At 49.3% G+C, this 15,995-nt stretch overlaps 1 protein-coding gene across 1 annotated transcript in view; it reads left to right on the top strand.

The window, feature by feature from the left end:
• LOC127567136 (tubulin alpha-1C chain-like) overlaps positions 1–15,673 on the top strand; it is a 39,345-nt gene extending 23,672 nt beyond the window's left edge. Inside the window, exons 5-6 of the mRNA XM_052009831.1 lie at positions 7,572–8,252; positions 15,371–15,673. Of these exons, the coding sequence (XP_051865791.1) occupies positions 7,572–8,252; positions 15,371–15,673 (984 nt within the window). The remainder of the gene's footprint in view (positions 1–7,571; positions 8,253–15,370) is intronic.
• The last annotated feature ends 322 nt before the right edge of the window (positions 15,674–15,995 follow it).

Here is a 15,995-nt window from a genome sequence, read left to right as displayed (position 1 = left end):
TTCTGTGTGGGTCTTCAGGCTCCTGTCCCTCCTCCCCAATGGTAGTAATGAGAAGAGGGCATGTCCCTGATAATGAGGGTCCTTAATGATGGATGCCACCTTCTTGCCTCTTGAAAATGTCCTCTATGACAGGGAGGGTTGTGCCCGTGATGGAGCTGGCTGTCTACAACCTCTGCAGTCTCTTGCGATCCTGCGCGTTGGAGCCTCCATACGGTGATGCAACCCGTCAGAATGCTCTCCACCGTACATCTGTAGAAATTTGCAAGAGTCTTTGGTGATGTACCAAATCTCTTCAAACTCCTAATGAAATAGAGCTGCTGGTGTGCCGCCTTCATGATTGCATCAATGTGTTGGGCCCAGAACGAATTCTCAGAGATGTTGACACCCAGGAACTTAAAGCTCCTCGCCCTTTCCACTGCTGACCCCTCAGTGAGGACTGGTGCGTGTTCTCCCAATTTCCCCTTCCTGAAGTCCACAATCAATTTCTTGGTCTTGCTGACGTTGAGTGTGAGGTTGTTGTTGCGAAACCACTCAACCAGCCGATCTATCTCACTCCTGTACGCCTCCCCGTCGCCGTCTGAGATTTTACCAACAACAGTGATGTCAACTGCAAATTTATAAGTGGCATTTGAGCTGTGCTTAGCCACACAGTCCTGAGTGTAGAGAGAGTAGAGCAGTAGGCTAAGCACACACCCTTGAGGTGCGCTTGTGTTGACTGTCAGAGAAGAGGAGATGTTATCACCGATCCACACTGACTGTGGTCTCCCGATGAGGAAGTTGAGGATCCAGTTGCAGAGGGAAGTGCAGAGGCCCAGGTTTTGAAGCTTGGTGACTAATACTGAGGGGATGATGGTATTGAACGCCGAGCTGTAATCAAACAGCAGCCAACCTAACAAAGGATGACAAAAAGACAATAAAGAGGCAGAAACTGGATTTTGAGAGTAAACTAGCAAGAAATACAAAAGCAAACAGTAATTTCTTAAAATATAAAAAAGAGAATAGGTAAAGTAAGTGTGGTAGAGTTCCCTGAAGGTGGTGAACAGGTAGACAGGGCGGTGAAGAAGGCATTTGGCACGCTGGCCTTCATCAGTCAAGGCAATAGGTACAGGAGTTGGGACGTTATGTTGCAGTTGTACAAAATGTTGGTGAGACCGCACTTGGAGTATTGTGTGCAGTTCTGGTCACGGAGTCAAAGAGTCATACAGCATGGAAGAAGGCCCTTCGGCCCAACTTGTCCATGCCAACCCAGATGCCCATCTAAGCGAGCCCACGTTTGACCCATATCCCTCTAAACCTAGGCCATGTAGCTGTCCCAATATCTTGATGGTTTCTGACATCACATGCTGAGCATTCTGGTCTCCCAGCTACAGGAAGGACGTCACTGAGCTGGACAGGGTACAGGAAAGATTCACCAGGACGTTCCTGGGACTGGAGGGCTCAAGTTATAAGGAGAGGCTGGACAGGCTGGGACTGTTTTCCTTGGAGCAGAAGAGGCTGAGGGGCGACCTTATGGAGGTTTATAACATCACGAGGGGCGTAGATAAGGTGGGCAGTCACAGTCTATATCCCCCCAGGGTCGGGGAGTCTAAAACTAGAGGGCACAGGTTTAAGGTGAGAGGGGAAAGATTTAAAGGGGACCTGAGGGGTAAGTTTTTCCACACGGTGGTGGGTGTGTGGAACGAGCTGTCGGAGGAAGTGGTAGAGGTGGGTACAATTACAGTGTTTAAAAGATACTTGGGCAGGTACATGGATAGGAAAGGTTAAGGGATATGGGCCAAACACAGGCAAATAGGATAGCTCAGGAAGGCACCTTGATGGAGATGGATGAATTAGGCCAAAGTGCCTGTTTCTGTGCTGTATAACTCTATGACTCAAAAAACCGTGTGTGGGAGAGGAGCACAGAAAGTGAGCAGGCGCAGGGAGAGCTGCTCACTGACACGGTGAGTGAGCGATTGAGTCTGCTCAGCGCTCCCAGGTCTGCTCAGCTCGATTGTTGTGCCCTTCTTGTACGTATGTCCATAAGTCGGGCGTTTGTAACCCGGGAAGGGCCTGTAATCCCATTTTATTCTCCCCCACATTCCCAACAATTCACCTACCGACCCTCTGGTCATCGGGATGTGGGGGGAAACCTTTGTGGTCACAGGGAGAAGGTGCAAGCTCCACACACACGTGCACACACACCTACCCACAGCCGGAGGTCGGGATCGAACCCGGGTCACTAGAGCTCTGAGGCAGTGGCTCTACCAGCTGTGCCACTGTGTTGGTTCAGAAGATGAGACTGAAGAATTAATAGTTGGAAATAAGGAAGTGGCAGTGATTTAGAAGAAACATTCTGGATCGTTCTTCACAATACTGAAAGCATCTCAGGAGGCTAAAGGAATTCACTATGTCCCCTTTGACACTCACCAATGCACCATAGAAAGCATCCTATCTGGATGCATCACGACTTGGTTCGGCAACATTCTTTCTTCTCTCCTCTCCCATGGGGCAAAAGATACAGGAGCCTGAGGGCACGTACCACCAGGCTCAAGGACAGCTTCTATCCCACTGTGATAAGACTATTGAACGGTTCCCTAGTACAATAAGGTGGAATCTTGACCTCCCAATCTACCTCTGTATGACCTTGCACCTTATTGTCCATCTGCACTGCACTTTTTCTGTAACTGTCACACTTTAGTCTGCATTCTGTTATTGTTTTACCCTGTACTACCTCAATGCACTGTGTTATGAATTGATCTGTATGAACAGTATGCAAGACAAGTTTTTCACTGTACCTCGGTACGTGACAATAATAAACCAATACCAATGAACCAATCCCTAGAATTAACAGGATGAATCTCCTTTGGACTGCCTCCAATGCCACTACACCCTTTTTCAGGTAAGGGGGCCAAAACTGTGCAGTATTCCAGGTGTGGCCTCACCAACAGCTGTACAACTGCAACAAAACCTCCCTATTTTTAAACTTCAACCTCTTTGCAGTAAAGGCCAACATTGTTCACTGTCTTAAAGACTTGTTGGACCTGCCTGCTAACTTGTTGAGATTCATGCACTAGGACACCTCAAACACTCTTTGGGGAGACACGAGACTACAGATGCTGGAATCTGGAGCAACAGACAAGCTGCTGGAACTCAGCAGGTTCAGCAGCATCCGTGTGGGGAAAGGAACTGTTGATGTTTTGGGTCGGTCCTGATGCAGGGTTTCGACCCGAAATGTCGACAGTTCCTTTCCTGCCCCAATAGATGCTGCTCAACCCGCTGAGTTCCTCCAGCAGATTTTGTTGCTCAGTCCCTCTGTATGTCACTCATTTGTAGGTAAGCTACAGGCGCTGTATCTGTGCTGTATATGATCTCACTGGCTGCAAAGCTGCGGGTAGCTTCACTTCCCTCCTCACGGAGAGACTCTCAAGCTGCAGCCCTACAACACTGTGTGGCTCACACACAGGCAGCTTAAAAGCCTTCCTGGTTGACAACAGTTCTGGTGAAGGGTCATTAGAACGGTAACTCTGTTCCTCTCTCCTGAGTTGCTGCCTGATCTGAGAATTTCCAGCATTTTCCATATTTTTTATGTTGCCTGTACCCATTTGCACATTCTTTGAGTCAGCTAATTTGGTCATAGAATCAAGGAAAATGAACTGCACGGGAGGGTAGTGTAACTCCTCATCTGAATCCTTAATGTCAGTAGCTGAGGTCCCGGCACTGATTCCTACAGCTTTCTAGTAGTTACAGTTAGAGTCACACAGTTCTACAGCAGGGAAACAGGACCTTCCCACCACCTACCACCCACTTACACTGATAAACATTTACAAGAACAACTACTTCCCTTCAACCATTCGGTTCTCAAACCAACCGGCACAACCCCAATCACCACAGTTTAGCAGCACTATGACCACTTTGATCACTTTGCACTAAAATGGACTTGATTTTTTATTCTAATTGTGTTCTTTCTTGTAAAATTTGTGTATAATTTATGTTTTTCTTATGAATGTTGTGTATCTGATGCTGTGTGCCTGTGATGCTGCTGCAAGTCAGCTTTTCACTGCACCTGTGCACACACGGACCTGTGCACCTGACAATAAACTTGACCTTGCCCCTTTGAGAATACATTCCCATCATCTCCCCCCAGATTCTACCACACACCTACACTAGGGGGCAATTTACAGTGACTAATTAACCCACCGACCCTACACGTCGTCGGGATGAGGGAGGAAACCAAAGCACCTGGGGGAGACCCACGGGGTCACAGGGAGACCGTGCAAAATCCACACAGGTTAGCGGCCGAGGTCAGGATCTAACCCGGGTCTCTGGTGCTGTGAGGCAGCGGCTTTACCCGCCGCACCACCATGTGTCACCCTACTTATCCTGCTAGTTGGCCTGTCTCTGTCACTGTCGATATACAACTCTCAATTCCATCAGTGCCAGTTTGGTTACCTTTCACCTGACTCCTCATCAACAGGCTTCCGGAAATCCAAATGCACCATATCAGAGTGGTGCGGTGGTGCCTCACGCCTCCAGCAAGCGGGATTCAATCCTGACCTTCGGCACTGTCTGTGAGGAGATTGCACTTGCTTCTTGTGACTGTGTGGGCCTACTCCGGGTGCTCCTGTTTCCAAAGACGTGTTGGTAGGTTAAGTGCGAGATGTTGCATTTTGGTATTGGTATATTATTGTCACTTGTACCGAGGTCCAGTGAAAAACTTGTCTTGCACACCGATCGTACAGGTCAATTCATCACACAGTGCAGTTACATTGAGTTAGTACACGGTGCATTGAGGTAGTACAGGTAAAAACAATAACAGTACAGAGTAAAGTGTCACAGCTACAGAGAAAGTGCAGTTCAATAAGGTGCAAGGTCACAACAAGGTAGATCATGAGGTCATAGTCCATCTCATTGTATAAGGGAACTGTTGAATAGTCTTATCACGGTGGGGTAGAAGCTGTCCTTGAGCCTGGTGGTATGTGCGCTCAGGCTCCTGTATCTTCTACCTGATGGGAGAGGAGAGAAGAGAGAATGACCCGGGTGGGAGGGGTCTTTGATTATGCCGGCTGCTTCACCAAGGTAGCGAGAGGTAAAGACAGAGTCCACGGAGGGGAGGCTGGTTTCCGTGATGTGTTGAGCTGTGCCCACAACTCTCTGTAGTTTCTTGCGGTCAAGGGGAGAGCAGTTGCCATACCAAGCTGCGATGCATCCAGATAGGATGCTTTCTGTGGTGCATCGATAAAAATTGGTGAGTGTGAAAGGGGACATGCCAAATTTCTTTAGCCTCCTGAAGAAGTAAAGGCGCTGGTGAGCTTTCTTGGCCGTGGTATCTACGTGGTTGGACCAGGACAAGTTATTGGTGATGTTCACTGTTAGGAACTTGAAGCTCTCAATCCTCTCGACCTCAGCACCGTTGATGTACACCGTCCCCTTTCCTGAAGTCAATGACCAGCTCTTTTGTTTTGCTGACGTTGAGGGAAAGGTTGTTGTCAATGACATCATGTCACTCGGCTCTCTATCTCCTTCCTGTACTCCGACTCATTGTTATTTGAGATACAGCCAGTACGGTGGTATCATCTGCAAACTTGTAGATGGAGTTAGAGCAGAATCTGGCCACACAGTCATGAGTGTATCAGGAGTAGAGTAGGAGGCTGAGGATGCAGCCTTGTGAGGCACCAGTGTTGAGAATAATCATGGCAGAGGTGTTGATGCCCGTCCTCACTGATTGCGGTCTGTTGATTGGGAAGTCAGGAATCTAGTTGCAAAGGGAGGTATTGAGTCCCAGGTTTCGGAGTTTGGCGATGAGTTTGCTTGGAATTATAGTATTAAAGGTGGAGCTGTAGTAAATAAACAATAGCCTAATGTAGGTGTCTTTACTGTCCAGATGCTCCAGAGATGATTGTAGGGCTAGGGAGATGGCGTCTACCATAGACCTGTTTTGGCAGTAAGCAAATTGCAGTGGGTTGAGGGTGTCTGGGAGGCTGAAGTTAATGTGTGCCACGACCAGCCTCTCGAAGCACTTCATGATGGTGCATGTCAGAGCCATTAAGGCACGTTACCTTGTTTTTCTTAGGTACCGGGATGATAGTAGTCTTCTTAAAGTAGGTGGGAACCTCAGATTGAAGTAGAGGAGGTTAAAAATGTCTGCAAATACTCCCACCAGCTGATCTGCACAGGATCTAAGGACACTGCCAGGGACACCATCCGGTCCAGATGCTTTCTGCGGATTCACTCTCTGGAAGACTGATCTTAAGTCCGCAACAGTGACTGTGGGTTCAGGTGCATTGGAGGCTGTCAGGGTGGGTGGTGACATTCCATTCCCCTTCTGTTCAAAACACGCATAGGATGCATTAAGCTCATCGGGAAGGGATGTGCTGTTGTCAGCAATGCTGCCCAACTTCATTTTGTAGCCCATTATAGAGAGTTACGAACAAGGGAGGGGACGTAGTTACAAAATAAGGGGCCGGCCACCTAAAACTGAGTTGCGTAGAAATTCCTTCTCTCAGAGCACGGTGAATCTCGGGAATTCTCTGCCCTCGGGTAGTGGAAGCTGGATCATTAGATATGTTTAAAGTAGAGGCAGATAAATATTTGATTGATTGAGGAATTAAGGGTTGTCTGGAATTGGCAGAGGAGTTGAGGCCAGCATAGATCAGCTGTGATCCTACTGAATGGTGAGGCAGGCTTGAGGCGCCAAGTAGCCTGCTCCTGCCCCTATTTTTGTGTGTTTTTTGTATTCATTCAGGCAATCAAGTGCCCATCTATCCTTGCCCTCACTTACTGTATAGTCACTGTCGTAATAGTGAAGGATAAATAAAAAAAAATAGTGGAGCAACTGGGCAATAGTGACCACAATATACAGTTTAAAACTATAGGGTTATTGTGGCACAGAATGAGGCCGTTGGGCCATTGCTGGCCCCAGGTAGAGCTACCCCTTCCCTCCCACGCCACTGCCCCTTTCCCACAGCCCTGCAGATTACTTCCCTTTGCATTCATCCTATTTCCACCATCCCGAAGCGCCAGATCACGACCCTTCCCTGCATAAAAGTCATCAGCCCACTATAAATCTCCATCGCCCAGTCACTGAACCATCTACTGATGGCAGCAGCCTCCAGACTGCCCTGCGTTTGGAAGGAATACAAGCCTACTTTGTCTGAATAAAATTTAAAGTCAAGTTTGTTATCAAATGCACAAGTTCATGTGTGCACAGGTGCAATGAAAAACTTACTTGCAGCAGCATCACAGGCACATAGCATCAGATACACAACATTCCCAAGAAAAAACATAAATTATACACAACTTTTTCATGAAAGAACACAATTAGAACAAAAGAAACAAAGTCCACTGTAGTGCAAAGTGGTCCCAGTGTCGCTGTACTGAGGCAGTGATTAGGGTTGTGCCGGTCGGTTCAAGAACCAAATGGTTGAAGGGAAGTCACTGTTCCTGAACCTGGTGGTGTGGGGACTTCAGGCTTCTGTACCTCCTGCCCGACGGGAGCTGTGAGAAGATGGCATGGCCTGGATGGTGGGTGTCTTCAATGATAGATGTTGCTGCCTTAATCTCTCCCTGTATTTTCCCTCTTTGGATGCCCGCAGGCAGACCAGTGCACGGGACTGCAGGGGTTCCTCATCTTCCATAGCTTCGGGGGTGGCACCGGCTCGGGCTTCACCTCCCTCCTCATGGAGAGGCTCTCCGTCGACTACGGCAGGAAGCACAAGCTGCAGTTTGCCGTCTACCCGGCGCCACAGATCTCCACCGCCGTGGTGGAGCCGTACAACGCCGTCCTGGTCACCCACTGCACCCTCGAGCACTCCGACTGCACCTTCATGGTGGACAACGAGGCCATCTACGACATCTGCAAGAACAAACTGGAGGTCGAGCTGCCCACCTACACCAACCTCAACCGCCTGATCGCGCAGATTGTGTCGTCCATCACCGCCTCGCTGCGCTTTGACGGCGCCCTCAACGTGGACTTGGCGGAATTCCAGACCAACCTGGTACCCTACCCCCGCATCCACTTCCCACTCACGGCCTACGCGCCCCTCCCCCCGAAAGACGCAGCCTACAACAGCCGCCACACCACCCTCAAGATCACCAGGATGTGCTTCAATCCGGGCAACCAGATGGTGAAGTGCGACCCCCGCCAGGGCAAGTACATGGCGTGCTGCATGCTGTACCGCGGGGACGTGGTGCCCAAGGACGTCAGCACCTCCATCGCCACCATCAAGAGGTCGCAGACTGTCAAGTTCGTTGACTGGTGCCCGACTGGATTTAAGGTGAGTCACCTGAATCCGTCTGTCGGGCTGGACAGGGGTCCCAGTCAGTGTTGACAGTTTGTCCTTCTCAATAAAGATTCACAGAGTCACACAGCACGGAAACACGCCCTTCAGCCCAACTGGTCCATGCCGACCAAGATTCCCATCTAAGCTTGTCCCATTTGCCTGCATTTGGCCCATATCCCTCTAAACCTTTCCCATCCACGTACCTGTCCAAGTACCTTTTAAATGTTGTTAATGTACCTGCCTCACCCACCTTCTCTGGCAGTTCCTTCCATATATGGACCACCCTCTGGGTGAAAAAGTTGCCCCTCAGGTTCCTATTAAGTCTGTCCCTCTCTCTGCCCTCTAGTTGATTCCCCAACCCTAGGAAAAAGACTCTGCGCATTCACCCTGTCTTATGTCCCTCATAATTTTATACACCTCCATTAGGTCGCCCCTCATTCTCCTACACTCCAGTGAAAGCAGACCCAACCTGTTCAACCTCTCTCCATAACTCGGTCCGTTATGTCCCGACAACATCCTTGTTAATCTCCCTCTGCGCTCTTTCCGGCTGAATGACATCTTTCCTATAGCAGGGCGACCAACACTGAGCACAATACTCCAGGTGTGGCCTCACCAGCGTCTTGTACATAGAACATAGAACAGTATAGCGCAGGAACAGGCCCTTCGGCCCATAATGTTGTGCCAAAGTAATTGGACTAGTAGTTAAAAGCCCACTAAACTAGTCCCTTCTGCCTACACGTCCACATCCCTCCATTCTCCACATATTCATGTATCTATCTCCATCACCACCCCTGGCAGCACATTCCAGACACCCACCGCTCTCTGTGTAAACAAAAATCTTGCCCCACAAATCTCCTTTAAACTTACCCCCTCTCACTTTAAATGCATGCCCTCTAGTATTAGATATTTTATCCCTGAGAAAAAAATACTGGCTGTTTACTCTGGTTATGGCCCTCACAATCTTATAAACTTCTTATGTTACAACTGCAACAGAATATCCCAACTTCTATACTCAATGCCCTGACTGATGAAGGCTGTGTGCCAGTATCCACTAATGGAGGGAATTAGATGTAATATATCCACATCCTTCCTGTACTGTGGTTGCCAGAACTGCACACAATGCTCCAAATGTGGCCTAGCCAAAGTTTTATACAGCTGCAGTGTGACTTCCCGACTGTTATACTCAACACCCTGACTGATGAAGGCAAGCGTGGCGAACGCCGCCTTTACCAGCCTATCCACCTGTGTTGCCAGAGAGCTATGTTCTGCACCCTAAGATCCCTCTGTACATCGATGTTCCTAAGGGTTCTGACACTTATTATATCCTGTCCTCTTACTTTTGACCTCCCAAAGTGCAACACCTCACACTTGCCTGGATTAAACTCCATCTGCTACTTCTCTGCCCACATTTCCAACTGGTCTCCATCCTGCTGTATCCTTTGACGGCCTTTCCCACTGTCACTATCTTGGGTAGAAGATCCTCTGGACATGCATCTCCTGGATAAGGTGTTTCTTAGCAGAGGGGTCTTTTGGTTACAGATCTTTTATTCAGTGCAAGTCTCGGGTACGAGTAACTCCCGGCGTGCACCTTGTGCCCTTTATGGTCTGGATTGCACCTTCACTGGGCAATATGTAACTGAAGAGCCAGAACTGTTCCGCATGCTGGATACTGCAATCACACATGGAATGTCTGGTGGCGTTTGTCCAGAATAGAAGGGGGGAGAAAACACATTTCTACACTGGAGACACAAGAGACTGCAGACGCTGGAATCTGGAGCAACAAGCAGTCTGCTGGAGGAAGTCAGCAGGTCGAGCAGCATCTGTGCGGGGGGGAAGGAATCGTCAAGGCTGCATCAGTGGAGAGAGGGAGCAGTGAGACGGGCCTGTGGTGATCGGTGGACGGAGGGGGTGGGTGAAGGATGGAGCCAGGTAGGGGAAGGGAAGGGGTGGAGCTGGGAGACGAGGCAGGTGGGCAACAGGTGGAGGTAGCCAAAGCAAAGAGGAAGATGGAGTCAGGAGGGGGGAGGGTGGGAGGGGAAGGTGAGGGTGGAGACAGCTGGAGGGAGATAAGCAGGAACACAAAGGCTACCAGTGCGAGAATCTGATGAGTAAGGAAGGTGCTGAGGGGAACCATTCGCAGGGAGAGGAGGTGAGGGTCACCAGAAATTGGAAAATTCATCATTGGTACCATTGGGTCGTGTGCGACCCAGGCGGAGTTGTTCCTCTGAGTTTGCGTTGTGCCTCCCCCCGGCAGTGGAGAAGGCCGAGGACAGACAGAATGTTGTGAGAAAGGTTCTTTTGGTATCTTAAAGATAAAGGTCTGGACACACAGCCTTTGTAATTTAAAAATGGTTTATTAACAAAGACAAACACAGGACAGAATGAATGGGGGCAGATGCACACTCGCACACTCTCAAGCAGGAGATCATGAATGTGGAGGGAAATCGTGACAGAGGGTGAGGTTCACACACACACACACACACACACACACACACACACACAAAATAACTGGGTACAAATGATCAAGGAATAAACTATACAATGTTTGGACACCCTGATTCTGGACAAACATTGGCTCTTTGGTCTCGGGAGTCCTTAACTAACTGCCCTGGAGTAGTGCACAGCTCACCTCAACATCCTCGGACACAGAAAAAGAGGAAGAAAAACCAAACATGCGGCACTTTTATGCTGCTGGGGGGCTGGGTAGCCCAGCAAGGACAAAGGTGTTTTAAATGGGCCAATAGTAGATGTGGCCGGGAACAAAGGTGCTCACACAGACCAGTCCGAGTGGTGCAGCAAGACAAAGGTGTTTACCTAATGGGGCGGAGCTGGACCCCTGATTGACAGTGGTATAGCTTCCGACCTGATAGGCAATGCTATCGTCCGACCATAGGGGTCAGTAGTGTTGTCACTGTCATCTGACCCCTGGCCTTTATTACTACACAGGTCAGTGTGGGAGTGGGAAGGGGAATTGAAATGGCTTGCAACTGGGAGCTCAGGATGGCCGTTGTGGACAGGTGCTCTGCGAATCCACCACCCACTCTGCCCGAGGCACATTTCTACACTGCTTTCCCCAAACTCAGCACATTGCAGAGTAACTTCCGTGAAATTCAATACTCTTTGGGGTGTCGCCATGATTTTAAGAAAGGGAAAGGCAACAGCCAAGTAATGCATGCCGAAACTCATGGACTCAGAAAGTTTACAGCTTAGAAAGTGACCCGTAGTTTAGAAAGAGTTCTCCGTCCTAATCTCACCATCTAGCCCTGGGGCTACAGTGCCCTTTCACTGAATAACCCTCCTTCAGAAAGCCAGCTGATGGTCATTCAGGCAAAACAAATAACCAGTGTAAACTGGCAAACTGTTTTCGTTGTGTTATCTGACACTCCTGCCAAGATAAACTGAAGGGGGAACAAAGGACTGCAGATGCTGGAATCCAGATGAAAAACACGATGATGCTGGAGGAACTTTCCTTCCTTTCTCCCTTCCTCTCTCCTCACCTTTGACCCATCCCCCGATGGCTCTGCTCTCCCCTCCTCCCCTGCACTTGCCCACCACTATCTCTTACCTGCATCTACCTATCACCACCCTGTGCCCACCCCACCTCCCCTCTTTTGTCCACCTATCACTGCTCTGCTTTTCCCTCCTATATATTTGGCTTCCCCTTTGCCCATCTTCAGTCCTGAGCAACAGTCCTGACCCAAAACATTGACCGCCTGCTTTTCTCGACGGATGCCGCCTGGCCTGCTGAGTTCCTCCAGCATCATCGTGTTTTTAAACGGATGGGGAGATGGCTAGGTGGGGAGGAAGAGAGACAGACACACCCAATAATGGGATGCTAGTGGGGTGGCATGCAGAGACCTGGACTGCTTATCTGGAGACACAATTCAATCTGCCTGCCGGTGTTGCCATAAATATCCATTGGGTATCCAGGGAAGGAAATCTGCTCTCCTTGCCTGACCTGTGTGAGGTTGACTCTTAACGGCTCAGTAAGCCACCTGTTTACACCAGCAATCAGAGTTTATTGTCGTATGCACATGCATGCCACGAGTGCAACGAAAAGCTTACTTGCAGCTATATCATAGGCATGTAACATTAGCATTCAGAAGAAAAACATAAATTAAATAAAAATTATACAAGAGAACACAAAAATAAAGGCCATTTTAGTGCAAAGTGGTCACAGTATTGCTGCACTGAGGAAGTGATTAGGGTTGTGCAGGTCGGTTTAAGAACCGAATGGTTGAAGGGAAGTCGCTGTTCCTGAATCTGGTGGTGTGGAACTCCAATGCACAGGATTGCAAGAGGCTGCAGAGGGTTGTAGACTCAGCCAGCTCCATCACGGGCACAACCCTCCCCACCATCGAGGACATCTTCGAGAGGTGGTGCCTCAGGAAGGCGGCATCCGTCACTGAGGACCCTCACCGTCCGGGACATGCTTGTTACTCTTTACTGCCATCAGGGAGGAGGTACAGGAGCCTGAAGACCCACACTCAACAATTCAGGAACAGCTTTTTCCCCTCCGCCGTCAGACTCCTGAATGATCCATGAATACCACCTCATTATTCCTTTTTTTAAGCAATATTTATTTATTTTTATAATTTACAGATCTTTATGTCTTTGTGCTGTACTGCTGCTGCACAATGATACATTTCACGTCACGTGTCAGTAATAATAAATCTGATTCTGTACCTCCTGCTGCTGTAGATACTCTTGATGGTGGGGAGGGGTGTCCCCGTGATGTATTGGGCTGAGTCCACTACTCTCTGCAGCTTCTGACATTCCTGTGCATTCGAATTGTCGCACCAGATGTAACCAGTCAGGACACTTTCAACAGTCAGTGCTGTTCCAGTTAGTGCTGCTGCCTCACAGCTCCAGCGACCCTGGTTCGATCCTGACCTCTGGGGCTGTGTGTGTGTGGAGTTTGCACGTTCTCCCAGTGACTGCGTGGGTTTCCCCCGGACGCTCCAGTTTCCTCCCATGTCCCAATGATGGCAGAGTGGTAAGTTAATTGGCTGCTGTAAATTTCCTCTCCTGGGAATTTCCCTGAAAGTGGCTGCACAGGTTGATAGGGAGGTAAAAAAGGTGTATGGCAAGCTTGCCTTTATTAGTCAAGGCACTGAGTTCAGGAGTCAGGAAGTTATGCTGCAGCTTTATAAAACTCTGGTGAGGCTGCATCACCATTCAGTATTGCATTCAGTTCTGGTCACCCCATTATAGGAAGGACGTCGAGGCTTTGGAGAGGGTGCAGAAGAGGTTCACCAGGATGCTGCCTGGAATAGAGGGCATGAGCTACAAGGAGAGGTTGGACAGATTTGGGTTGTTTTCTCTGGAGCAGCAGAGGCTGAGGGGAGGCCTGATAGAAAAGTTTATCAGATTATGAGAGGCACAGATAGGGTAGACAGCCGGTATCTTTTTCCCAGAGTGGAAATGTCTAATACCAGAGGTCATGCATTTGAGGTGAGAGGGGGGAAAGTTCAAAGGAGATGTGCAGGGCAAGTTTTTTTTACACAGAGAGCGGTGGGTGCCTGGAATGTGCTGCCTGGGTTGGTGGTGGAAGCAGATACAATAGGGACGTTCAAGAGGCTCTTGGATAGGCACATGGATGTGCAGAGAATGGAGGGATATGGACCCTGTGTGGGGAGAAGGGATTAGTTTAATTAGGCATTTAGTTACTAGTTTTAGTTCGCACAACAATGTGGGTGGAAGGGCCTGATCTGTGCCGTACTGTTCCGTGTACTAGATGAGTGGTAAAAGAATTGGGGTGTTGCTGGGCAAAAGAGTGAGAACAGGTTATCGAGGGGAAAAAAAAAGTAGCGGAATGGGATTGTTCTGAGAGCTGGTATAGACACAAAGGGCTGAATGGCCTCCTTGGTCCTGGGAAATATGTTGCACAACAATGGACGTAATGTCGATGGAAAGGTGGATGGATAGACTTTTTGACAAGGTCCCTCATGGCTAGTCTGGAAGGTTAGATCGCATAGCATCCGGGGGAGATCGTGGACTGGATTCATAATTGGCTCAGTGGCAGGAAGCAGAAGTGAGAGTTCTTTCTTGGACTGGAGGTCTGTGTGTAGTGGTGTGCCAAAGGGGTCAGTGCTGGGACCTTTGTTGTCTGTTATTTATATAAACCATTTGGATGTGAATGTACAAGGCATGGTTAGTAAGTTTGTGGATGATACTAACATAGGTGGTGGTGTAGGCAGTGTAGAAGTTTCCAAAAAATTACAGGGGGATCTTGGTCAACTATGTATTTGGGCTGAGGATTGGCAAATAGCTTTCAATTTGGATGAATATGAGGTATTGCATTTTGGGAGATCAAACCAGGATAGGACTTATATGGTGAATGGTAGTGCCCTGGGGAGTGCTATGGAACAGAGGGACCATGAGTGCAAGTGTATAGTTCGCTGAAAGCGGTATCACAGGTAGACAGGGCGGTGAAGAAGGCGTTTGGCACGCTGGCCTTCATCGGTCAGGGCACTGAGTTACAGGAGTTGGGAAGTTGTGTTGCAGTCATATCAGACGTTGGTGAGGCCGTACTGTGTACGGTTTTGGTCGTCCTGTTAGCGAGAAGATGTTATTAAACTGGAAAGAGTGCAGAAAAGATTTACCAGGATGTCTGAGTTACAAGGAGAGGTTGTGGAGGCTAGGATTTTATTCCCTGGAATGTAGGAGATTGAGGGGTGACCTGACAGAGATGTATAAGATCATGAGGGGCACAGACAGAGTGAAAGCACATAGTCTTTTTCCCAGGGAGGGGGAGCTAAAAACAAGAGGGCGTAGGTTTAAGATCAGAGGCAAGGGATTTAAAAGGGACATTGGAGGCAGTTTCTTCACACAGAGGGTGGTGTGTCTTTGGAACAAGCTGCCAGAAATAGTGGTTGAGACAGGCACATTAGCAATGTTTAAAAGCCATCTCAATAAGTCCGTGGATAGGAGGGGTTGAAGGCCATAGGCCAAATGCAGGCAGGTGGGACTAGCTCACTGGGCAACACAGTCAGCACGAAGCAGTTGGGCCGAAGGGCCTGTTTCTGTGCTGTATGACTGTGACTCTATGACAGAGAGAGAGGAGGAAGAGATGAACCCGCAGACCCTCACCCGGTTGCTTTCTCCCACAGGTTGGCATCAACAACCAGCCCCCGACGGTGGTGCCGGGCGGTGACCTGGCGCAGGTGCCGCGGGCCGTCTGCACGATGAGCAACACCACTGCCATCGCTGTGGCCTGGAGCCGCCTCAGCCTCAAGTTCGACCTGATGTACGCCAAGCGGGCCTTCGTCCACTGGTACGTGGGAGAGGGGTTGGAGGAAGGGGAGTTCCAGGACGCGCGGGAGGACATGGCCCTGCTGGAGAAGGACTACGAAGAGGTGGGCATTGACTCTGGCATTCTCGACTATCTGGCGGAGGAGGAGGGGATGGCTTAAGCCACCAGAGCGAAGGGTTTAAGCGCCAGAGATGCATAACGTCTGACATCAAGGGGTGTTTGGCTTAACCGCAGTTGATCAGAAAGATTGCAGGGTCTCGGTAATATCTGGACCTGGAGGCGTTGGATCCCAAGATAAAGGCAGAACCTTCAATGTTTCAGGATCTTCCCCTCCTGAGGTCCGCCTCTTGTGGAAGTATAATGGTGGGAACGACCAATTTGTGCACAGGAAGCAGTCACAAACAGCCAGCGAGTCGGCCAAAAGTACCCCGGGGATTAAGTACAAGCCCAGGATACTCGGGAGAACTCCTCCAACCCCGCGA

This window comes from Pristis pectinata, unplaced genomic scaffold (assembly GCF_009764475.1).
Source record: "Pristis pectinata isolate sPriPec2 unplaced genomic scaffold, sPriPec2.1.pri scaffold_131_arrow_ctg1, whole genome shotgun sequence".
NCBI lineage: Eukaryota > Metazoa > Chordata > Chondrichthyes > Rhinopristiformes > Pristidae > Pristis > Pristis pectinata.
Note: the sequence above shows the minus strand (reverse complement) of the source record. Positions and strands in the feature narration are given on the sequence as shown.